At 43.8% G+C, this 24,055-nt stretch overlaps 1 protein-coding gene across 1 annotated transcript; it reads left to right on the top strand.

Annotated features, from left to right (window-relative positions):
• Positions 1 to 1,607: 1,607 nt before the first annotated feature.
• On the top strand, positions 1,608 to 22,731 carry LOC117047305 (guanylate cyclase soluble subunit beta-2-like). Its single transcript, XM_033150271.1, has 16 exons — positions 1,608 to 1,833; positions 3,724 to 3,797; positions 6,554 to 6,648; positions 8,102 to 8,262; positions 8,743 to 8,842; positions 10,466 to 10,686; positions 11,134 to 11,245; positions 11,888 to 11,991; positions 12,909 to 13,125; positions 13,996 to 14,316; positions 15,216 to 15,364; positions 16,676 to 16,822; positions 17,913 to 18,067; positions 19,305 to 19,519; positions 20,678 to 20,788; positions 22,144 to 22,731. The coding sequence occupies exons 1-16, from the start codon at positions 1,831 to 1,833 to the stop codon at positions 22,293 to 22,295; spliced, it is 2,337 nt and encodes a 778-aa protein (XP_033006162.1). The 5' UTR covers positions 1,608 to 1,830; the 3' UTR covers positions 22,296 to 22,731.
• Positions 22,732 to 24,055: the final 1,324 nt, after the last annotated feature.

Genomic DNA, 24,055 nt, shown 5'->3' on the forward strand with positions numbered 1-24,055 from the left:
GGAGCATGAGGAAGAAACATAAGCCGCTTGGCAAAATATGGATTAAGAAGGACCTAGTCTTATCTGTTCATGGTCAAGGTTAGCTAGCGTTCATTTTATAGCAATTTTGAACCATGAGAATCATTGTGATTCTTACCTAAGAACATAAGGCAAGGCTGCTGGATCAGACCAATGTCCCACCTAGTCCAGCATCCTGTTTTCACATTGGCCAGCCAGATGCCTGGGTGAAGCATATTAGCTAGAAATGAACGCAACAGCACTCTGCCCACCTGCAATTCCCAGCAACTGGGATGCAGAGGCATGCTAACTCTGACAGTGGAGGTAGAAGAGGAGCCATTGATGTTTATCTGTGAATTATTTTTTTCCTGGGGTTTGTTGACAAAGTCTGAAGGACCATGATGCAACCTTGCCTGAAGCTAAGCTGATACAGGTCTGGTTAGTGTCTGGATCTGAGAAGACTTGGGTCCTATTATCACAGCAGAAAAGTACAATAAATAACTCAGCAGGCTTGGCTTTTGTTGTTGTTTACTTTCTGCTGTCGTGACAGTCTAGTTCCACATGCATACATTCCTTTGAGACCACTGAAATCTCATGACAAAAACAAAATGCATAGAGGTTTTGCACATTTTCATCGTGAAGTCTCTTTGCAAATGCATCTAGATTAGGGAGGAGGATAAGCAGCCCTCCCATTTCCCCCATCTTATTGAAAGCACTCCAAGATGACCATTGAAGAGCATTTCTGTGGAGAAATGTGCTGCTATTTCTCCAGCATTGCAGAGCCACCCTTCAGCATGAATTCTGTCGCAGCAAAAACCAGAAAGTGTCTTGGGAACCTAGGAAGCTGCCTTATACCAAGCCAGACCACAGGTGCCATTTCTGTTTCCTTTTTGGTGCCTACTGAAGACTTTCATCTTCCAACAAGCCTTTCAAAGTAGAGATCTTTCTCCCTCTGCATCTGCACTGGAAATGTCTTATCCTTTGTGTGTTTGCTGCCCTGAACTGCTTTGGGAGGAAGGGCTGCATATCGATTTAATAAATAAACAATCTAGCTCAGTATCGCCCACACTGACCCAGCCCCACCTGGAGACACAAGGGATTGAACCTGAGACCTTTTTGCATGCAAAACATGTGCTGTGTTCCAAACCTATGGCCCTTCCTCAGTTTCTGGCACCTTAAAGACTAACCAATTCATTGTGGCGTAAGCTTCCCTAGACCACAGCCGGTTCCATCAGATGCGTGAAATGTACCTAATCTAAAACAGCCTGCAGGCTTGAAGGCGCCAATCAGCCTCTTCGCGGCTCTTGTGGCTCGCCATTTCAGCACCACAGACCCCTGGACAGCGCCTTCAGTTCCGGGCAGAAGCAACGACCCAGGCAAGGCAAAGCATGGCTGCGCTCCGGCAATTAGAGATGGCGCTGCAGTCATGCTGCGCGCAGAAAGAGGCGCTGTTTTCGTGACGGGGCTGCTCAGCTCAGATCCTAGGCAGTCAAAGGTGACTTCGTGGCAGGCCGATCGTAACCTTGCAGCGGAAGAAAGGACAGAGCCACAAGCCCGTTGTGGGGTTCCGAAGAAGGGGGTGGGTGGGGAGTGAGTGAGTGAGTGAGCATGGGGGCTGCAGGCTCGCCGCTCAGATTTCCGAGCCCTCGAGGAGAGGCTGGTTCCTTCCAAGCAGTCACGACATCCTAGCTCTCCGCCCGCGGAAAGGAGCTGGCCAGGGTCCCCAAACTAACGTGGCGTCTCCGGGGAAGGAGCAGAGAGCCAGAAGGATCACCCTGAGCGACGGGAATAAAGCAATGTTGTACGATTCTAACGCTTGAGTCATGCGCCAGAATGGTGAGTAAGCGACTATTTGTCTCCCCCACCGACCCCCAACGATCTTCCACGGGTGGTTTTTGTTTTGAAAGTTAACAGAGGGATCCGGGATCTGGAGGAGATGCCGATGAATTTATGTCAAATCGATTTTAGAAAAAAACCTATGAGCAGTGGGCGGCGGGGAGGGAAGTTGGGGGGGGGGCGTTGCTGCCAGTTTAGCTCTGTTTTGCTTTTCCCGGAGAGAAAGAAAAGCAAGGGATCCTCAGCTACTTAGCTCCGGAGCAGCCCTAGTAACTTTGGAGCAAGGGCACTGAGGACCATGCTAAGGTCTTGCCAAGACCGTCTTGGTAGTAGCCAGCGCCACGAGCAGAGGCGACCACGTCCACTCGACGCCCGTCAGTCAAGTGGCTGGAGGACCAGCATCAATAGATTCTGGAGATGGCAACCTGTAGCTGTCCCCTCCCTCCTCGCGTCAGTGGCCGACCCAGCCTCCAATGAAGTCCAAGGAACTGCGGCTGATGTCAATAGGGGGCGTCTGGCCGCACGTCGGTCTGGATTCAGGAGGTAGTAAATAAAATATCCCGAAGCGCACAAGCCTCTGCTCGCCTCGCACCAAGTAAAAGTCAAGAAAAGAGTGTTACGCACATTCTCGTTTTCTTAAAAAAGCTGACAAGCCCAGTTGCCCCTCTTTGTCCCCGTTTCTGCCAAAGCTGGAGTGGCTTAGAAATACGGAGAGAGGATTTGTTGTGCGCTGGGACAGCGCTTGGTTTTGGCAATCCAGTTAGCGGCCTGGAGACGCACATCAGCGCAGCTGTGCAGAGAGGCGCTGCGGTTATTAAGACCGCCACCCTATCAAGACGCGTTTATCTATCTCTAAGCTCCGTTGAACACTGTGGGATTCGGGGCTGATTCAATTCAGCTTCACACCTCAGAGCGTTTGATGCCTTCTCCTATTTATGGATCCGGGAGGCACGCAGAAGGTGGCAAGAGAGAAAGGCTCCCTGTGCAGCAAACCTGTAAAGGATGGGGATTGTGGAGGACATTCGTTTTTTAAGGAGCTCTGAGGGCGTCCAGAAGAAAAGTGCTTATTGATGAACTGGGGGAAGAGGAAACTAAGAGGAGTGGGTGTGCAAGAGCTCCCTGTAATTGTACTGACCCAAGTAGGTCATTTTGATCAGGCGCTTCTTTTGGGGATGCGCATCATCTGAAATACTAATCTGGGCGACTATTACTGGACATCTAAAGTAGAGTCTTTTCTCATATGCTTTGTAACAGTACCAAAGAGTCAAGCAGACATGCAGAGAAAGCTATGAAGGGAGTGTGCCCCTGAATCAGGAAAATGGCAAATTCCTCCCTGACTTTTAAGGGAACGGTGTGTTTGTTTCCTTTGCTCCTGTTTCTGTGCTTCTGCCCGATAAGGATGTTGAATAGCAAGAACATAGGAAACTGGTCCATCTAGCTCAGTACTATCGGGCTGACATGGTCCCCTCAATATGTTCTTGGACTCATCAGTTACAGTCATAGAATCATAGAATGGTGGAGTTGGAAAGGACCACGAGGGTCATCTAGTCCAACCCCCTGAAATTCAGGAATCTTTTGCCCATTGTGGGACTTGAACTCACAACCCTGAGATTAAGAGTCTCATGCTCTACCAACTGATCTATTCAAGTCTGTCATGTAGACTATTACGGTACATTTTAAAAATTCTGAATTACAGCAAAATAAGCCTGAAGACACTAATAGTAAACTTCATTATCTGGCCGGTTCTGTATTCTTTGCGTATTCGTCTTGTAAAAGCAAGCCAAAGTTTCATGTAATATATATAAATGCAAATATCATCCAATGTGATGCAAATGTAACTTTTAAAAAGAGAACGTTCTATTTCCCATTTTCATGCATTTGCTTTTGCAGTATGGCTTCATCAATACATGCCTGAAGTCTTTGGTGGTTGAAAAATATGGTGAAGAAGTATGGGAGAAATTAAGGTAATTTATACCTGGAGGAATTATTCATAGACTTTCTGTTTTGTTCCCTTTGTGATCTCACTTAATAATAATAATAATAATCATAATAATCATAATCCAGAAACACCTTTTGAAATCTTAGGAAGTGTCCTGCAAGGCACAAGTTGACAAGTGCTTCTCTGTATGCCCACCAACGCACCATAGTCTCAGACATCAGGCCAGCCAGTGCATAATAGGGGCATATGGGGTTTGTCCTACTGAGGTGGATCATTTGATCTGTCTCTCGATCCCAGTATTGTCAACCCCAACCTTTGCCAACCCTACTGCACACCAGATGTTTTGGGCTACAACTCTCATCAGTCTCAGCCAGTGTGGCCATGCTGATGGGCGTTGTAGATCTAATCATCTAGCGGTGGCACCATGTTTGCAAAGGCTAGTACACTCTGCTACCAGAATTCAGAGCCGTGGGATTGGGGCGGGTGGAGGTAATAGATACCATGGCAGCATTTTGCAAAGACACAACATTACTCTGTCAGGAAAGGAATATTGTTGCATGCCACTCCAATCTCTGAGCAGTGTGAGATTCTAAGGGTCCCAGGTGCTTACCGGGGGTTTGTGTTTTCTTTGGAATGAGGGACAGCAGACACAACCTGAGCCCACAATGGAGAGGTTCACAGTATTAACACACACAAGAGGACTTTGCTTTCCCCAATAGCCACAGCCTTGGATTCAAGCAGAAATCAAGCCCCTCTTTCTCTCTCTCTGGCTTCCACCTGCTTCAATTTCTCAGCTCTTGCCTTTGTCTTTCTAACTACCAGTCAGTTGAGGGAGGGGGCCCACCCATTTGTTCTCTGGCACCAATCCACTTCCTTTGTTCCCTTAATGGCTCGTCACCTCACCAGGAAGCTAGCCTGGCTATTCCAGGAACTAGAAGAGGGCCAAGGCAACCTAACCCCCACAACTCATAGCAGTATGTACGGCCTTCAGAGCAGAGAGACTGAACGCAGGGACTGCCCATTAGATTAAATTTATAGAATTGTAGCACCCACCCCAAAGGAAAGTAAAAGCACATACATGCCTAACACCTGGAAGCACAAGACTCTCATCATGACTCAGCATTTGTCGTCCCGTCCCGTCCCCCGTGAAGAAAATGCCTTTAGCCAAAGAATATTTAAGTGAAAGCAGAAGGAATACCATATTGCAGGAGAATGATTTCCCTGTGTGGGGATAACCTGAAACAATTACTGAAACAAAGGCAAGAGACATAGCTGTCAACTTTTCCCTTTTCTTGCGAGGAATCCTATTCGGAATAAGGGAATTTCCCTTTAACAAGGGGAAAAGTTGACAGCTATGGCAAGAGATTGCCTCATCACATAATGCTACTCTTCTCTAATTGCTTTATTTGTTATGTAAAATGGTGGTCGGGTGGACATTTTTGTGACAGAGCAGTGGCTGAAAACTCATCATACTGGAATGAAGCCCCTTCAAATTTTGAAAGTATTACAGCAGGCATCCTTAGGAAGTGTTATTAACTCTAATTGAAAGCATTATATTCTCCCTTCCTCCCTCTGGACATATTCTCTTGGCTGCTATGGGCTTATTCAAGACCCACATTTTAGGAGCATAGGAATCTGCCTTATACCGAGCCATTCCGCCAGCCCATCAAGTTCAGTATTATCTATGGGTGTGATGAGACCTGGGGATTACTGCATTAGTTTCCTTGGTTATAATGCTAGTGCATCTCTCCTGGTTTCCTGGTTTCTAATATTCCTTTTACATTGCATTACCTGCTGTGGTATGGAACTGTGGCTTTCTGTTAGATATACTGAGGTCCAGCTCCGAGGGCCTTCTGGCAGTTCCCTCACTGAGAGAAGTGAGGTTATAGGGAACCAGGCAGAGGGCCTTTTCAGCAGTGGCGCCCGCCCTGTGGAACACCCTCCCATCAGATGTCAAGGAAATAAACAACTACCTGACTTTTAGAAGACATCTGAAGGGAGCCCTGTTTAGGGAAGTATTTAATATTTGATGTTTTATCGTTTTTTTAATATTCTGTTGGGAGCCGCCCAGAGTGGCTGAGAAAACCCAGCCAGATGGGTGGGGTATAAATTATTATTATTATTATTATTATTATTATTATTATTATTATTATTATTATTATTATACATCTTGCATTTGTACCAGGGACCATGGCATGACACAACAGCAGGTGCCATAGGACATGTCACTACCCTTTATGCACATGTGTGCTTCTGTTCCCCTATGATTACCTCATGGAAATGGCGGGAAAGAACTATGCCAGGGTGGAATGTCTCATTTCACTGCTTGAAGCAAAACAGGAAATGCTGCTGTTATCCTGCTGTTGCTGCCACATGCCTTCTACTGCTGCCACCAACTGTTCTGCTGATACCATGCACCTTTACACATCTGCTGCAGGCAGAGAAGCTGCACCGCCATCAGGGCCAATTTGGGGTGAGATCTCAACCAAATGGATCCAATCTTGCCCCAAATTGGCATTGGTGGTGCTTCTCTGCCGATGGTAGAGGGGGCAGGCAGGTGGGACACCCGTGAGTGTGCTGCCGGGGGGCTTCGGCCCCCTGAAGCAGTGGCCTCACCCTGCCTAATGACTGGAACTATATGCCAGAATACTGCCCAAAATTTCATCACATGGCTTGATCCTAAGAGGGGTCAGTAGTGGCAGGCCAGCTGACTGAATGAGAGACTGAACTGAACCCTAAAAATGTTATTAAAATGCCAGCAAATATTAATTTCTATTACAGAGTCCAAACTGGAGTACAGGATACCTTTTTGACTTTTGAAGTTTACAGAGATGAAATCACAATGCAGCTGATTGATAAGGCATGCAAAATTCTAGGTATGTATGGTTTGGAAAGTAATGCAGAACCTGGGTTCTGCTGGCATTTGATGTTTGTGGTCCTGTGGGATATTTGCCACATTTCCAACAAATATTGCTGACTTCAAGATACACCTTTGCAGGTTTTTGTGGTGTCTTGTAAAACAATATAAAATCTTGCAGAAATGTTTGTTTCGATTGACTCATGGAGAGATCATTTGGTCTGTTTTAACTTTATATCTTTGGTTAATTATTCCACCCCTCCCCCAGGAAAATCAGGCCTAGTCCAACATTTCTATTTCTTAAATTTGTTAGACTTGAAACACTTCACCTGAAACTACAGGTAACATGATTTGGGTTATGCCTTAAATTTAAATGTGCATATTGGAGTAGCCAGGATTTTTTTTGGGGGGGGGGGGTTGCAGACTTTATGCTGGGGGGGTTATTTGCAACTGAGTTATTTGCAACAAAATTGGTAAGTTAGTTAAGTATTTTTATTTATTTCCTTGATTGGGGGGCAGTTGCCCCCCCCACACCCCCTGGCTATGCCCATGAATGCGTGAAGCAGTAATTTTGACCATAGGCACCAGATCCTAGGACCAATGCAGTAACCGCATTTCCCTTTCAGAGAATTAGGTTGTAAATTGGTTTAGATTCAAATATTTTGCCCTGATTGAATTGTAATTTTAGATGGGCCCAAAGCTGCAATCCTGATCCTATTGCAACCAAATGGGAAAGTGGTGATAGAACAATCTGAGCTAAGTATTCTAGGTTAACTGAAGCTCAGTATTGACTGATGGGGTGGCAAAGGTGGGTCAACCACACTGTGCCAAGCTCTCTCTTGGTAGCTGGCAGTCGCACAGTGTTGGGAAGCTCTGCTTACAATGCAGCCCTGCCTGCACCACTCCACCAGCAGATCCTCCAAGTGTCCTTATTTTCCAGGGATGTCCCTGATTTAGAGAAGCTGTCCCGGTTTCTGATTTGATCCCACTTTTCCTTAGGATGTGCCTATTTTCCTTGGAGAAATGTTGAACTTATCTGACCCCTGAGCTGTCTGAAGGAGGCAATCCTGTATAGGGATTTTTTTTTTAAAAAAAAAAGTTTAATGTTTTCTTATGCTTTTATATATGTTGGAAGCTGCCCAGAGTAGCTGGGGCAACCCAGTAAGATGTGTGGGTTATAGTAAAATTATCATTATGGAACGGGTTGTCCCTATTTTCATTGGAGAGATGTTGGAGGGTCTGCACCAGCCACCACTGCATGTAAAGCACATGCGAAGCACATGAATTTCCCCAAGGAATCCTGGGAACTGTAGTTGGTTAAGGGTGCTGGGAATTGTAGGTCTGTGAAAGATAAACTACAGTTCCCAGGGTTCTTTTGGGAAAGTCATGTGCTTCAAATGTGTGCTGCATACACAGCCCGAGTTAAACTGGGTTCTTGATCCTAAAACATTAATTGACAATTATTTTCCCAGATGTCCCCCCCGATATGGTCCTGAAGCAGTTTGGAGAATATTTCTTTGAATTCTGCAAGCGGTCAGGTTATGACCATATGCTGCGGACTCTGGGAGGGAACCTCTATGAATTTATAGAGAATCTGGATGCATTGCACAGCTACCTAAGTCTGTCTTACCAGGTAGGTGGAAATAACGTTTGTGGTTCTACATACACAGCACATGTTCACAGCAGCATAATGTGAGATTATGTCTATGATTATTATACATACTCTCTCTGATTAGTTGGGTGTATTGACCTTGGGCTTGAAATATTTACCTACTGTTTGATTGCCTTTCTCCACTGCATATGCTTGAGTACAGTCAGGGTGTTGTTATTTTTTTTTGGGGGGGGGGAAGAATCCAGATAAATGTAACATTAACTCATGGAATGCCCCCTAACTCCTAGAACTTTGGAAACCAACTTGCTTTTCTATATTTGTTCAATAGTGAGCTTAATTTCGGCCACACCTTGATTGTAATTTGGTAGAATTACCACCACAGCACAGATCATGTGCTTAACTTGGTGCCTAGGAAGGTTGCCCTTTCTGCTTCAGGGCAGTATTGAAAAATGAGCTGAAATATGAGACACGTGATTATTAAGAACTCTGGGTGTTTTTCAGGAAATGAATGCGCCTTCATTTAGGGTGGAAAAGAATGAAGATGGGTCAATGCATTTGCATTATTACTCAGACAGGCGAGGCTTGTGCCATATTGTACCAGGTATGTAGTTTCCTCTGGAATGGATTTTGAAAGGTGGAATAGTCAGCTATTGGATTAATGTCTTCTGAATGTCCTGCGCGCCGTGTTTTTCTCTTTAAAGACCTCTTCCAAACCCTCCATTCGCTATAAATCAGCAATTGTCCCAGTGGTGTCATATTGTGTTGATTCCTGCCATCATTCTTATTGTATATTTATTTAGAGTATAATATCTTTGTAACAAAGACTGGCCCTCTATGCAATGATTGAAAAACAGACAAACAAACAAACAAACAAACAAACAAACAAACAAACAAACAGGAGAAAGGACTTGGTTAAAATGCCATAAATTTATGGTTGCCATATTTCAAGAAGTAAAATTCACCCCAAAGAGGCAAAGAGTGATTCCCTGTTTAGGGAAGTTTTTAATATTTGATGTTTTATTGTGTTTTTAATATCCTGTTGGAAGCTGCCCAGAGTGGTTGGGGAAGCCTGGACAGATGGGTGGGGTATAATAAATATATTATTATTATTATTATTATTATTATTATTATTATTATTATTATTATTATTATTTACTCAAACACACACTTTCTGGTTCTGTTGGCAAAAACCTGGACATTTTGTCCATTTTTCAAAATTCCACCTGGACACTAATACCACTGTTTCAATCCCAGGCATATCTGAGAAATCCCTGACGTATGACAACCCTAATAAATTGCTATGGTGATTCAGATATTTAATTTGAAATCAATCAGGATTTGAGTTTGTTGGTGTCTCTGGTAACCTTTCTTTTACATCATGGATGTTGGCTGGTAGAATGGATGTATTATCTGTAATTTTTTATTGGTACTGATGCTGTAGGTTTTCATGTCCTTTGGCTAGAACAATAAACTTATATTGTTGTATCGTCTATTGGGCTGCCTTTGAAGACTTCTTGGATACTATAATTTGTCCACAATACAGCAGCTAGGCTGGTTGGTATGAATTGTGCTATCAGAGTTTGTACAACACCAGTTCTGGCATAATCCTGAAATGAAGCAAGGTGTGTTGAAGGCATTTTGGGCTTGGCTAAAGTGAAGCAGGATCTCTACAAGATGGCATGCGTTGAAGCAGTAACCCCTGACGTGCTTCACTGCACATGGGTGATCCAGACATGGGGGGGAAATGCTGCAAACAAGTGTCTGCTAAAAGCAAAAGCAATGTCTCTAAGCTTAGTATTAGTTTAGGGTGGGGTGATGGAGGAAAGGAAACGAAAAGGCAGAGTAGGGAGCAGGTGCAGAGGAAGATTTTTGCTCTCACTGACAAATCTAGCTTGCAATCAGAGGGATTTTTTTAAATCTAGAAAGTAAATCCCTTTTCCCCCTTCCCACTCCAGAAACACTTTGAAAGTATGCAGCACCTTAGCCCCTGGACCCATTTACTTGTAATTTAACAGATTTTATCCAGCCTTTATGGGCTACAATACCTGCAAATTTCATTCACTTCTGTTAACAGGGGGAAAAGTTATAGCCATTCAACAAATTCCCAATTTGTGAATGGAGGCAAGAGAATGTTTCAGACTCGAAGCCCCAAGCATAAAACTGGCGTCCAGAACAAATCACTGCATATCCCCAATAACATCTAGTTTTTTTTCTTTTGCTTCAGGAATCATTGGTGCAGCAGCTTTGGATTTTTTCAACATTGAAATTTCCATGGAAATAGTCAATCAGTCAGAAGAAGAAGAAAGAACAGGGAAAAAGGAGCACATTGTATTTCTTGTGACACAAAAACCTGTATTTTCATACAGAAGGCGAAGTAAGTTCTCTTCCTGTTCACCGTTCCTTTCAAGTTCCGGAAAACTGGTGGAAAAACAGCTGAATAAAGAGGTACTGTGATATTCATTTTTGTATGAAGTCATGTTTGTATTGGCAGGAAGACCTATATATAAAATATATAGCGTCGAAGCAGTTTTAAAGTAATGGGTTGTCTTCTTCTACATCATCATCATCAACATTAATGAAATTACTATTACTATTGCTACTATTGCTACTATTATTGTTGTTGAAAAAAGAAAACAGGTTTCAATATAAGACACTTCATGTTCAGAATGCAGGCATATGCTCAAAATTCGGATATTTGCCTCCAAAGAGTTAGAAACAATGAAGCATACTGGAAGATATCCCAAGAGCATTCCAATTCAAGAGTAGGAAGAAATTTAAGTTGTTTGTGCCTTCCATTTTTACATCAATTATGTTGCTGATGCAAAGACCTTGGTACGCTTCTCACTTTTAAAATATTAACAGTTTGGCAATTGCTTTGGGTTCATTCCACAGGATACTGAAAGCGCTATGAACAAGAACAGGGATAAAGCCAGCCCCCACTCTACATGCCCTGTCAAGAAAAGTCACTGGGAAACAATTAAAGGAATTGTGACAATAGGAAAAGGTAAAAGTGTAACTTTCAAAAAGCACTTGGCGCCATTAATTAATGCTTTCAGTATGGCATTTAAAACCCAGCCTTTTTCATTAAATATTATTGATTTCTATCCCAACTTTCCTCCAAGGAGGTCAAGGTGGTGTACCTTCTTCATTTTACCCTGATAACAATCTTGTGAGGTAGGTTAGGCTGAGAGATGATGAATAGCTCAAGGTCCCCCAATGAGCTTCATGTCTGTATTGGGATTTGAACTCTGTTCTCCAAGGTCCTAGCCCAACACTCTAACCACTACACCATGGTTCCATCTCAGTAAAAACGACCACGTTGTATTAAGGAAAAACACAAGATAATGGTTGTGTTTACATGTCATAATTTTTTTATTTTTGAAAACCCTTTCCAGGTTCTAATGTATAGTAGAAATCTGTTCAGCCTGTTCTTCCAATCACATCATATTCATATACATATACATGGAAAGTCCCCATGTACATTATTCTGGAGTTCTTTGAAGAAGATGGAGGGAAATGAATGAATATTTATTTATGAATGAGAATTAAATTATCTTGCAGAATCATGCTACCTGAATAATGGTACTGATTCTATCAGGGAATTGTGATAGGATTGAAATTACCACCCCCACCTCCCATATTGCAGGACGACTTCTGAAAGGATTTGATCCTGTCTATCCTAAGACCCTCTGCATAGATCCGAAGACATTTTGCAATGGGCTTCCTTTCCACATTGTATTTGATGAAGAGGTGAGTCAAACTAATTATAACTCGTTTCCCTACATATGTGAACCAAACATAGCCATTTTACAACACAATCTTCTGCATAGCAACTCAGAAGAAAATCACAGTGAGTTTAGTGGGACTCATTCCAAGATAAGTAGGCATAGGATTACAGATTCAATCACCTAATGCAATAAATTGTTTACTGCTACTGCCTACTGTTGATCTAGAAGCTTGCTCGCATGATAAGTTAACCTGAGACATTCTGTTTCATAATATATTAATAGTGGGATTAATAACTTGTAGCAGTAGTTAGCTGCTGAAAATTGCCAGAACAGCAATCAAGCATTGTCTTATAGCCTACTTTTCACCATTATTCCAACATGGTCCCAATAATACTGTTATGTGAGACAATGCAAAATCCACTCCAGCCTTTAAGTAATGGGATGGGGGCTGTGAGGGTCAGTGTGCTGCCTCTGCCCCCTGTCACTCTTCTGATGGTGTTCCATCAATGGTAGGCCAATCTTCTAAAGCAAGAAGCTTTCTGTCCCTTCCCTGCATGCATTCAGGGTTCTAAAATGTACAACAAAGCTTTCATGTGTACAAGAGGCCCCTCACTTCAGAATATCACTCTCCAACTCATGGAGGGTGGTCAGAGCAGCAGCAAGGGGTTGGAAATAGTGGACTTACCTCTCATGTTTACTTACCTTTGGGATGGGGGACCTTTGGCCCTCCAGATGTTGCTGGACTCCAATTCCTACCAGCTCCAGCAAGCCTCCCCAGCCTTGCCACTGCTTTATTAACCTAGTGATAATGCTACCAGGTAGTTGGCTCTGTGGCGCTACCATTCCATGCTGGCTGCTCCTGTTCTTACTCCAGAGGTAGGATTGCAAGACAATTCTTAGGGGGGCTGATGCTAAAGAGTTGTGATTCTATCTTTTAAGCTTAGAGTGAAGCAAGCCGGAGTCAGCATTCAAAAGATCGTGCCAGGCCTTCAGACAATGGGCATCCGTCTCAACCAATACTTCATTATCGTACGCCCTGAAGTGAAATTCACCATCTCCAGTGTTCAGAAATTTATCAACAGCCAATTTGTTTTCCAGACCAAGAGGGAGATGATGCCAGAATCTTGGAAGCAGCGTCCTATGTTAGAACTGAGAGGTAACTCATTGTCTCCATAAATATTGGGGTCAGGCATGATTAAGGTGACTAGATGAAGAGCCGGCTGCAGGGCTGGCCAACCCTTGAAGAGTGGTAAGGCAGTTGCTTCAGGCAGCAGATCCTGGTTCTGATGTGTGGGACACCCACTGTTACTCCCCACTGCCTGTCGCCTGGACAGTAGCAAATATGGGAACACCCTGCCCCCAAATCTATTCCCTAATCCTCCCCCCCAAATTCGGAAATTGTGTCTTCATTGTAATAATTGAGACAACTTTTTATATGTTCTGGGTGTTAGGATTCTTTTCCTGTGTTGCAGTCATGGGATTGGTTTTATCACATGACGGTGTATGTTTTCATTCCACATTGTGGGAAGTGATGGAGACAGGATGTTTTTATTACTGTATTTCCATGATGTAGGACATTTGTCCTTTGTTCTCCCTTTGCTGTATGATGCTGAAGAGGAAGGAGCTGAGTTACGATGCTCCAAGTGTATATATGTAAATAAATGTAGTTTAGCCAAAAAGCTATGCTACTGAGTCTGAATGCTGACTGCCTATACTCTGCGGATCCTGAAGTGTGCTGATGCTTCTGAGGTATCAGTTGCTGTGATGTTCAAACTGGAGAAAGATTTTGAATCTCCCGACCGGGGGGGGGGGGGAGAGAACATGCCAGTCGGGCATGTGTCTCTGCTAGACTCCTACTTGTGTGCAGGACCTCCTGACATTGGGTGGAGTAGAGGTCTAGTGAAGGGTTGGAAGTTAAATAATGCAGATATAATCTGGAGGGAAAGAACAGCAACCAAAAACTTAAAAAACTAAATGAATGGCATGCAGGAAAAGTACCTGTGATTCTGTATTATTTTTAAATCAGGTCAGATGATTTGGATGGAGTCTGTCCAGTGCATGCTGTACCTTTGCTCCCCTCTCCTGCGCACGCTGCATGAGCTGGAAGAGAGGCACATGCACATTGCCGACATTGCCCCCCACGATGTCACCAGGGATTTGATCCTTCTGAACCAGCAGCGGCTGGCTGAGATGGAGCTGTCCAATCAGCTCGAGAGGAAGAAAGAGGAGCTGCGGATTCTGTCAAAGCATCTTGAGGAAGAGAAGAAAAAGACAGAAGCCCTTCTCTATGCCATGCTCCCAAGGCATGTGGCCAACCAGCTCAAAGAAGGGAAACGAGTTGAGGCAGGTGAATGAACGTCAGGCAGATAAAACATTTGGGGCCAATGTGCAGGTGCTTAACTTGTAAGGAAGGCCAAAACGAGGAACTTCAGAGAAAAATTGGTCCAGGCTCCCTTTCCTCCTTACTCTAATGTTGCCATTAGCCATTCATTTTAACGCCAAGGGTTGGAAACATGTGGTCCTTCACAAATTTGTTGAACTACAGCTCCAATCTCCCACCCAGTCAGTATGGCTAATAGTTAGGGAAGAAGGTAGTTCATTGGTGTTTCCTAGAGCACCTCCATTGTTTAGAGGACAAATATCAGATGCTGGGGAGAAAGAACAAGAGAGGGCTGTTCTCACCAGGTCTTGCTTTGGAAGCTTGTAGGAAGCATCTGGTTCTCCACTGTGAAACTAAATGCTGGACTAGATGAACTTTTGATATGATCTAGCAATGCTTTTCTTGTTTTTATATGGATGGAGAGTTAAGCACATGCTTATAACTCTTATAACAAAAGGGACTGAATCACTCTTGGTCTAGATCAGGGTGGAGAATCTGTGACTCTCCAAGTTCTTTTGGACTCCAACTCTCAACATCCCAAACCATTGGCCATGCTGGCTGGGGCTAATGTGAGAGATGCAGTTCAACAACTTTTGGAGGGCCAGAGGTTCCCCATCCCCAGGCTATATCATGCATGTATATATGTATGCATATATAATTTTATAGTTGGCTATTTGGATCTTTTGCTGTGCAGTTGCATGAATTTTAGCTATGTAACTAGCTACATAATTGTTTTATTTTTTTATTAAATTACAAGATCTCGATATCTAGGAATGAATGAATAACTTGAGTGTAGGTACAAGTCTTGACCACATTTATTCACTAAACTATCCCCACTCCTAACCTTTGTCCTTTTGGGCTTGCAGGAGAGTTTAAAGAGTGCACCATATTATTCAGCGATGTTGTAACTTTCACCAACATTTGTGCCCAGTGCGAACCTATTCAGATTGTCCTCCTGCTAAATGCGATGTATCTGCGATTTGACAGGCTGACCACAGTGCATGATGTCTACAAGGTCAGTGACAAATGTTCAGCTGCAATTTCATGAAAGTGATGTTAGTGGGAAAGAGGGGAAAGGTGTCAAAGACCATTTCTCTCTCCTCCTCCTCCTCCTCCCCCCTAGGCACCTTGTAATTCCCTGCTCTCTTTGGCTCCACCTTCTTAGCAGCCCCTATAAAAGAAAGGAGAAAAGAGATGGGAAAAACTATCCTGTCTTATTCCCGGTACCTGGGCTCTGATTCCCTCCCTTTTCTTTTGCCTTGCTCTGCCTGAATCCTGTCTAAAGTGTGTGCATCTTCTCCCGTCTGCTTACCCTTAATGTGGGGGTGGAAATGTCTTTGCGATGACAATGTGGGCAAAGCTCTCACATGTCCACTGCAGCCTGTTGAAAGACATCAGTTGGGCCCGAGGGAGTGAGATGCAAGTAGCAGCAGCAGCAAAATGCACAAAGGAAGTTGAGGAGGAAGTGTGCTGACCATAACACACAAGCAAGGGAGAGATAAAAAGCAAAGGTGGTCTCTAGCCCCATGAAGTTGTTTGGAAGGAATATGAATTGAGAGTGGGAGAATAGGAAAATGGGGTGCGGGGAGGAGTGGTAGAGATAAAGCAGAAGGTCAGGGTGAGACAGCCATGAGAGAAACATCTGTGAGGGAAAGAGATAGCTGGGGGGGGGCAGTAAATCTGAGGTTACAAACTCTGTGGCAAGCCCGAGATGCCAGAGAGAATTTATGAGGAGTGCATATAACAAACAGGATCCTGTGATGAGAAGCTACTAGGGAAAACCTGGAGTAAGGAACCATTCTTAGACTCTGAGGTCACCCTGTGTGTTGTTATACGGAGCAAGAATCCTGACAGTTTTCCTCTGAGGCCCGCTTGGTCCATCTGTGGCATCTGTGCTCTTCCTTATCAGTAGCTGTATCAGAAGAGAGGGTAGCCATGGTTTTAAAAACCGCTGCGCAAAATCACAAACAGAATGCAATGTAATGCTTTCTGTTTCTTGAAGAACAAAAAAAGGTTTATATTATTGTTCAAAACAGCAATGTTACATGTTAAAATAATTTGAATATTAAAAATGTGAGAATTCTGTGCTAACGATATTTCACACTAACCCTCTCTCCCCAAAACCAGATCTTAAAATAATTAGGCAAGTCCTAACTAATATCATAATGCATTCATTTATTTATAAAAGTATTTCTAGTGTTAACACGCCACCCCAATCTCTGAGCGCTGCGAGATTCCAGGGGCTCCAGGCACTTACCCTGGAATAATAATAAGCTCAGGCAGAGACTATTGCCATGGCAGGGTTTGTCTGCTTCTTTTTTTATAGGTGGAAACCATAGGAGATGCCTACATGGTAGTAGGGGGTGTTCCTGTGCCTGTATCCACACATGCTGAACGGGTTGCCAACTTTGCGCTGGGAATGATCATAGCTGCAAAAGACATAAATAATCCAGTGTCTGGGAATCCTATTCAAGTGAGTAGCTAATAGACACATGCACATTATCTGTTTACTGTTTGCAAATGGTGATGACGCAATGTAGGGCCATAATGATCAGCAATCTCAGACTTGATTTGTGCCTCATGTGAAGTAAATTGTAGGCTTCTGGGCTGTCATAATAAAAAGCCATTATGTAAAAGATCCCGTTGGTTGGCTTGACAAGTTCACTGGGATGACTAAAGACCAATGTCCCAAAGGCCATCAGTTCTTTTCAATTGCAAGATATTTAATGTGCACACAGAGCTCTCAACCCAAGCAAGGGTACCATAATTCAGTTCAAGGGAACAGGAAGCTTTGCACATGCAAAGGGATGAGTATGTGGAGCTGGCTTGTGCATTAACACAAAAAGGGATCCCTATTCATGCAGGAGTGCTCTGCACACAGATTTGGACTGGGGGATATATGGCTAAGGGTTCTGTTTTTATATGTGAGATATAAGGGCTAGAAGGACAGGAGACATTGAGCACACACAAATGTCTTTGCAGGATTGGTCTCGATGCCTGGAGGGCCCCATTCGGCCCCCAGGCCTGAGATTTCCCCATTCCAGTTATAGAAGTTCCCATTCTGTGTACTCAATAACTCCGTTTTCTTTTAAAGGGTTGGGGATGTTGAGCAAGACCTTCCTGGTAGATTGTGTCCTCCTGTGTCAGCTGTAGTAATGTCCTTGCAAGTGTGATCGAGAGAGTTGCACTTATTTTCAGACCTCTGAATTCAGGGCTAGAGCTTCAGCTTCTGTCTCTCAGAAAGAACAGCCTGATAGATTTGCTTCCCACCCTGCACCACGATGCTTATGAATAGTATCAATTTTCATGAAGAATTACAATGGCCTGGGTTCAACAGTGCTTAGAAGCCATTTTGGCATGTAAGCAGTATATAAATTTTTTATTATTATTATTATTATTATTATTATTATTATTATTATTATTATTCAACAGAGCTCATCACGGGGAACTGTGGATTATGGCTTGTGACTGTTTAGTTTGTGTTTTAGAACTTATGGATAGATTGTGCTTGAAATGAAACCTGTTGTGGAAGTGATCTTTTTCCCAAAAAAACTCTTGCTCAGATCAGAGTTGGGATCCACACAGGGCCTGTCCTTGCTGGGGTTGTCGGAGAAAAAATGCCACGTTATTGCTTGTTTGGAGACACAGTGAATATAGCATCCCGGATGGAGAGCCATGGGGTACCAAGCAAAATTCACCTGAGTGCCAGCGTTCATCAGTGAGTAAGCTCTGACACAATCCATTAAGAATGCTTTGCTCTGAACTCTTTACTCTGCATAAGGCTGTTAATGGCTACTATTCATAAGGGATAGATTGCCTCCTGTATCAAAGGCAATATGTCTCTGAATATCAGCTGCTGGGGAGCACACACATACCCCCCTTTGTGATAGGATAGTGTCTGCTTTCTTATTGGAGCTACTTTAAAAGTATTTAAATTTGTTCCCAAATTAGTGGAGTTAATTACCAAATGTTCCCTTCCTACAAAAATACATGTGATTTACATTTCAGCTCTTGAGCTCTACTTTACTGGGGAATGGTGATTTTTGTGGTTGTGATTTTGAAAATACAAGATAGATGGTGGCACGATTTAGAGCACAGAAGTCCCTAAAATGGTTTGTTCACAGGTGATGGTGACCTGACCATATCAACGTCATCCAAAAAGAATCCTTAGATTCTGGGTGTAGATTCAACCTTCCACACTCAAGATCCCCTAGGGTTAACGTGAGATCCTTGTTTTGCTGGAAATTTCAGTGGGATCATTTTTAGTGCAGTAATTTGGGTGGTTACATGGAATGTCTTGTTTGTCTGCCCCAGGTGAGATGTACTTTAAATGCATGTTACAAGAGAACAATGTGGAGAAAAGCATTAATGTAGACAAGAATCCTTGCTTCTGTGAAGGGATGAATTACTGTAATAAAAATGCATGTTTCCACCTGCGTTTTCCGCATTTTGAAGAATATAACCATTGACTTTAATTAGTTCTGAATGAGTGGTTTTTTTTAGATTCTAGTATTTATTTATAGCATCCTACCTGAATGGGCCCCACCGATGCTTTATTTGCACCGAACACTGGGACATAAGCATCATTGTATAAGAACAGTGATATTGCTAAGTGGTGACAAAAGGGAGGATGGCAGGCACAGTTCATGCCATTCAGGACCCTGTCATAACACCACTAATATTTCAGGCAGGTGCAAAGCCTGCACTTGAAGGTGATGGGCTGTGAGTTCAGAGGCCATCATTCTATGGCCATGACTCATTCTGGAAGGCAAGCATTTCAATGCATGTTCTTTTATAGGCTTCTGCTAGTTAAATTGCCATTGTGTCACCATTCCAGGTCCTTCAACAGAACCTAAGCTATGTTGAACTTTCCACATTAGAGGCTGATATAATTATTGTCATTGCGCCATTTTCATAACCCACTGCTTAGACGTGCTGCTTTATTTATGTTTCAGGTGCCTAAAGGACAAGAATTTTGAAATGATGGAAAGGGGAGAAATTGATGTAAAGGGCAAAGGGAAAATGCACACTTACTTCCTGGTCCGGAATACAATGGCAACTGAGGATGACATCTTGGGAAGACCACCGAAGGATCCTGTTCCCAGCCATGAATCTGCTCAACTGTCTCTCGAATGCAGCGCTGAAGCATTCCAAAGCGCATGTCCACAAGGTAGAGGAAGGAGAACAAAGAGACTCCTTTTTATTTCATCATTTCGCTGTTTCTGATGCTCAGGCCATGAGTGCCCTTGCTTATGTTGTCAACAAGGCACCACCCATCATGCACTTTATCACATAAACAAGACAACAACAAGAATCGGCTGACAGCTTACGAATCAATCTGGCTAACCCGATCCAAAAACACACACATACCCCACTCTCACACAAAAACAAATCTCACTACAGCCAGCCAAAGACAACCAATCACACCCTAGGCCACCCCCCCCCCCAACATCTCTCACCACCAAGGAAATACAACAAGCAAATAGTAAGATAACCCACATGTGATGCTGACACACAACCCCACACGTACACTAAGTAGAATACAGTGGTGCCCCGCTAGACGAAAATAATTCGTTCTGCGAGTATTTTCGTCTAGCGGGTTTTTCGTCTAGCGAAGCGGCAATGTAACCGCGGTTTTCGCTAGACGAAAAGAAAAGATGAAAAATTTTCATCTTGCGAGGCAGCCCCATAGACTTTTTCATCTTGCAGGGCAGCCTCCCGCTAGACGAATGCCTTCGCCTAGCGAGTTTTTCGTCTAGCGAGGCATTCGTCTAGTGGGGCACCACTGTAGAAGCATTGCCACCCGACCCCACCCCACTCACCATTCTCCCCTCCACCTTTCCCCCCTTTTCTTCCTAATGTAACACTAATGTCTCACAACAAAAGAAACTGATCTGTAGAAAACGCAGCTTGAAAAAAAGAGACATTGCAGGTATTTTTGTAAACTAAGAAATCTTAATAAAAATATATTTAAGAGAGAGAGAGAGAGAGAGAGAGAGAGAGAGAGAGAGAGAGAGAGATCAGCAGGCTTGAGGGAACTCCAAAGTTACCAGCAGCATAAAATATTTTTTTTGATAGTGGGAAACAAGGGATTCCAAAAACATCCCGATGGGAGGCGAGCAAGCTAAGTAGCCATGGAAAGCTGACTGAATGTTGAGGGGCGGGGAACAGAAAACCAGCTGGAAGGCAAAACAACATGGAGTATTGTGTTGGAGGACATGTCTGACTTACTAGAAAAGTTAACAGGAGAAGCCATACCACAGTAGTTTGCTGCAGGACCCAGCTGTAAAAAAATAAATGACACGTACCTATTTCTATTCCTTTTCAGATTCGGATGAGACATCACTTCCTATCATAGCAATGAAATATGCAGATAGCCCCATAGAAGCACACTCCAGCATCAAAGGAAGAAATGAATCAAGAGCAAAGGACTTAGCAGGTATTAAGAAGTCAGGCAGAAGTTAGGGTTTGTGGGAATGGGGCTAGGATACACCCCACCTCTGGGGTGGGGCAATGGCTCTATCCCCGGTAGCAGTGACCAAGGCCAGCAGCCAGGCTGCCTCCTACCCATCCAATGGGTCTCCTCACAGGGAGGCAGGGAGGGAAGAGGTGGAGGCAGAGCAATGACAACAGAAAGAATGTAATCTGGGGCATGGAGGGGTACCCTGCCACCACCTTCACCATCAAGAGTAGGAGGGGTGGCAGAGGGAAGATGGCAGCAACGAGGGGGGCACAGTGTGGTAATTTGCCTTGCCCCCACCCTCCCAGGGACAGTCCTGCTAGGATTCCAGTAACTTCAACCTTGGATGGGAGACACAGCAGTCATGTTTGCCTTGTTGCCCTGCACTAAGAAATAACTTGATGTTGATAGATGACTCCATGATTCTATGATACTAACATCACACGATGCACCAGTTTGCATTCACTCTACTGGCTCTCAAATCATGGCACATTCAAGTTAGTGGCTGAGTACAGGCATAGCAAGGGTAGGTATTCATTTGGGAAGAAGGGAAACAGTCCAACCCACAAACCAACCTACAGCTTCCTGGGATATTTCAAGGCAAGCAGCCTGGCTTTTGCTTGTTTTAGCTTTAGGTTTTATGTACATTCTCAGAATATTCTCATGTTACTAGAGAGATGAAACTCTGTGTTAGAAAATGCATGCAGTATGAAATGATTGAACTATGGTGCAAATGTCTTTTCTTTTCTTTTGTCAAGAATACATGGTTTGGAAACCCATAGCATGTATTGTGTGCGGGGGGGATGCTCATTCAGTATTTCTATCCAGAAATACAGAAATATCAGTATTTCTATCCAGCAGGTCTTGTGGCCCCTGTGAAATGGGAGACTGTTTCAGAGTAGCTTTTAAAGAAAATCTCTCAATGTGTTTCTAAGCAAAATCTTTGTCCTATATAGTATTCAAATATATATTGATGAGGCAAGAAGACACCTAAAAAGGGTTTATTCTCCACAGAGTAGAGTGTAGAGGGGTGTTGGGAGAGGATTCCTTCAACATAACACAGAGATAGCCAACACGGTGCCCCTCTGATGTTGTCGCACTATAACTCCCATCATGCCTACTGGGGGTGATGGGAGTTGGAGTCCAATAACATCTGGAGAGCACTGTGTTGGGTATCCCTGATGTAACAGACCTTCTAATCATGGTTCTCTCCATTCTCAGGCTTTAAAATGATCCCAGGTTTTAAAGATAATGTTAGGCTCAGGCTTGATGCTGTTATTAAGACAGGGCCCACCATCTTTAAGAGCTCTCATGGAAGGAACATGTCTTTACAGGCAAAGCTCGTGATTCAGAGACCAATGTAAGTCTCCATGGTGACCAGCAGTCAAGCAAAGATCCTTATCATCTTACACAAGGAAGAAGCAAGCCAGCAGCAGAGGCCCCGCGGATCAGGAATGTCCGGTCCAATTTCTGCAATTTGCTTTAAGAAGCTCCTGAGTTTTAAAGTTGAAGAGTACAAATGTGTTCTGTAATGTAATGTTTTGCTGTTGCTCTCCTGGAGTCCTGACTTTGCTTACAGTAGTAGTACATCAAGTGCACTGATATTGACATATTTTTGAAATCACTGGTAGCAATAATGAAGCAAACTCTGGGTATTTCCCCGTTTGCCGTCTTGTTTTCTGTGTATGAACATGACACATCTTGTTGTGTGAGATTGAAGGGGGTTGTGCTCCAGATGTCCGCGTATTTAAATGTCTTTGTCACCTTATGCTCAAACTGTGTTTGACTTCCAAAAAGAAAGAAAGTAGAAACTTAGGAAGACATAATCGGTATGGCAGTGCATTTAAGCTTTACTAAGGGCTCATCCAGACTTTGCTTTTGTGCTGTGTTTCTAGGCACAGCTCTGAGCTTTAAAGCTCTGTGCTTGAGCGCTCCCCCCGGGGGGGGGCCTTTCCCCACAAAAAAACCCACTCTTTATCGCTGATTCAGAGCAAAGCAGCAAATTGCTGTTTATTCCGATTCAGCATTAAAGATCAAGTTTTCCTGAGGAAAGTGATGGAGGAAAACAAAGCGCTCAGACATGGACCAGGAATGGCCCTGTGTATGGGAAGCATGGGGCAAACGGTAAGTGTGGATGACCCCTAAGGCAATGGTCAGTGGAAGCTGTTGCACTTAGAACTTAAATTGCCCAATATCCCCAGGCTCCCTCCCTACACACACAAAAACACACAAACAGTATGATATAGGGATCTGCGTGTTCTCCTTTCAAGGATGAAAGCAGTCCAGGGAAGGATTTGGAGCTGGAAGGAAAGAGTTACATAGCCCCCCCCCCCCCGCCTAAGTCCTGTAAAAAGGTAAAGGGACCCCTGACCATTAGGTCTAGTCGTGTCCAACTCTGGGGTTGTGGCACTCATCTCGCTTTACTGGCCGAGGGAGCCAGCGTACAGATTCCGGGTTATGTGGCTAGCATGACAAAGCCGCTTCTGGCGAACCAGAGCAGTGCACGGAAACGCCATTTACCTTCCCACCGGAGCGGTACCTATTTATCGACTTGCACTTTTGACGTGCTTTCAAACTGCTAGGTGGGCAGGAGCTGGGACCGAGCAAGGGGAGCTCACCTTGTCATGGGGATTCGAACCGCCGACCTTCTGATCAGCAAGCCCTAGGCTCTGTGGTTTAACCCACAGTGCCACCTGCGTCCACGCCTCAGTCCTGTACTAGGCCTCAAAACACCTTCACTAGCATTACATGAAGAAAGGAGAATAGAATGTATTTTGATTTCATCCACAACTGTTTTATATCTTAGTTTCATCCATGTTAGTAAAAATCAGAAAAGATTAGCAGCCATGGTTGCTATCCATAGCTCACTGGGAATCGATGGCTGGTTTCCAAGCAAATTCAGTATATGCAGATCTGTATGAGTGTCACTGTGAAGGCACCTTCCTGGTGTTTGGTATAGTTTCTACTTCGACAATAAATGTTTTATATGAGACATCAAATTAGCACTTGCTTTTGTGGCATGAAAGGAAGCGCCTATCATTTGCAAAGTGATCTCTTAGCAAGAATGTCATTCTTTGCCAAAGGCCTCATTTTTTTGTGAAATGTTTCAAGTAGGGAAACATACTCCCTCAACAATTCCTCATAAGCACCATTACGTCTCTGGATCTGGACACCACACCTCTGTTGATGCAGCCCAGAACACCAGCCTTTTTTGCTGCTGCATCACACTCTTGACTCATGTTAAGC

Source organism: Lacerta agilis, chromosome 5, assembly GCF_009819535.1.
Source record: "Lacerta agilis isolate rLacAgi1 chromosome 5, rLacAgi1.pri, whole genome shotgun sequence".
NCBI classification, from domain to species: Eukaryota; Metazoa; Chordata; class Lepidosauria; order Squamata; family Lacertidae; genus Lacerta; species Lacerta agilis.

Bases quoted from the DNA above. Each gene is read 5' to 3' on its own strand.
- LOC117047305 (XM_033150271.1), top strand. The intron at 10,687-11,133 runs GTACTGTGATAT...TTCATTCCACAG, and splicing joins AAAAACAGCTGAATAAAGAG to GATACTGAAAGCGCTATGAA. The intron at 14,317-15,215 runs GTGAATGAACGT...TTGGGCTTGCAG, and splicing joins AGGGAAACGAGTTGAGGCAG to GAGAGTTTAAAGAGTGCACC.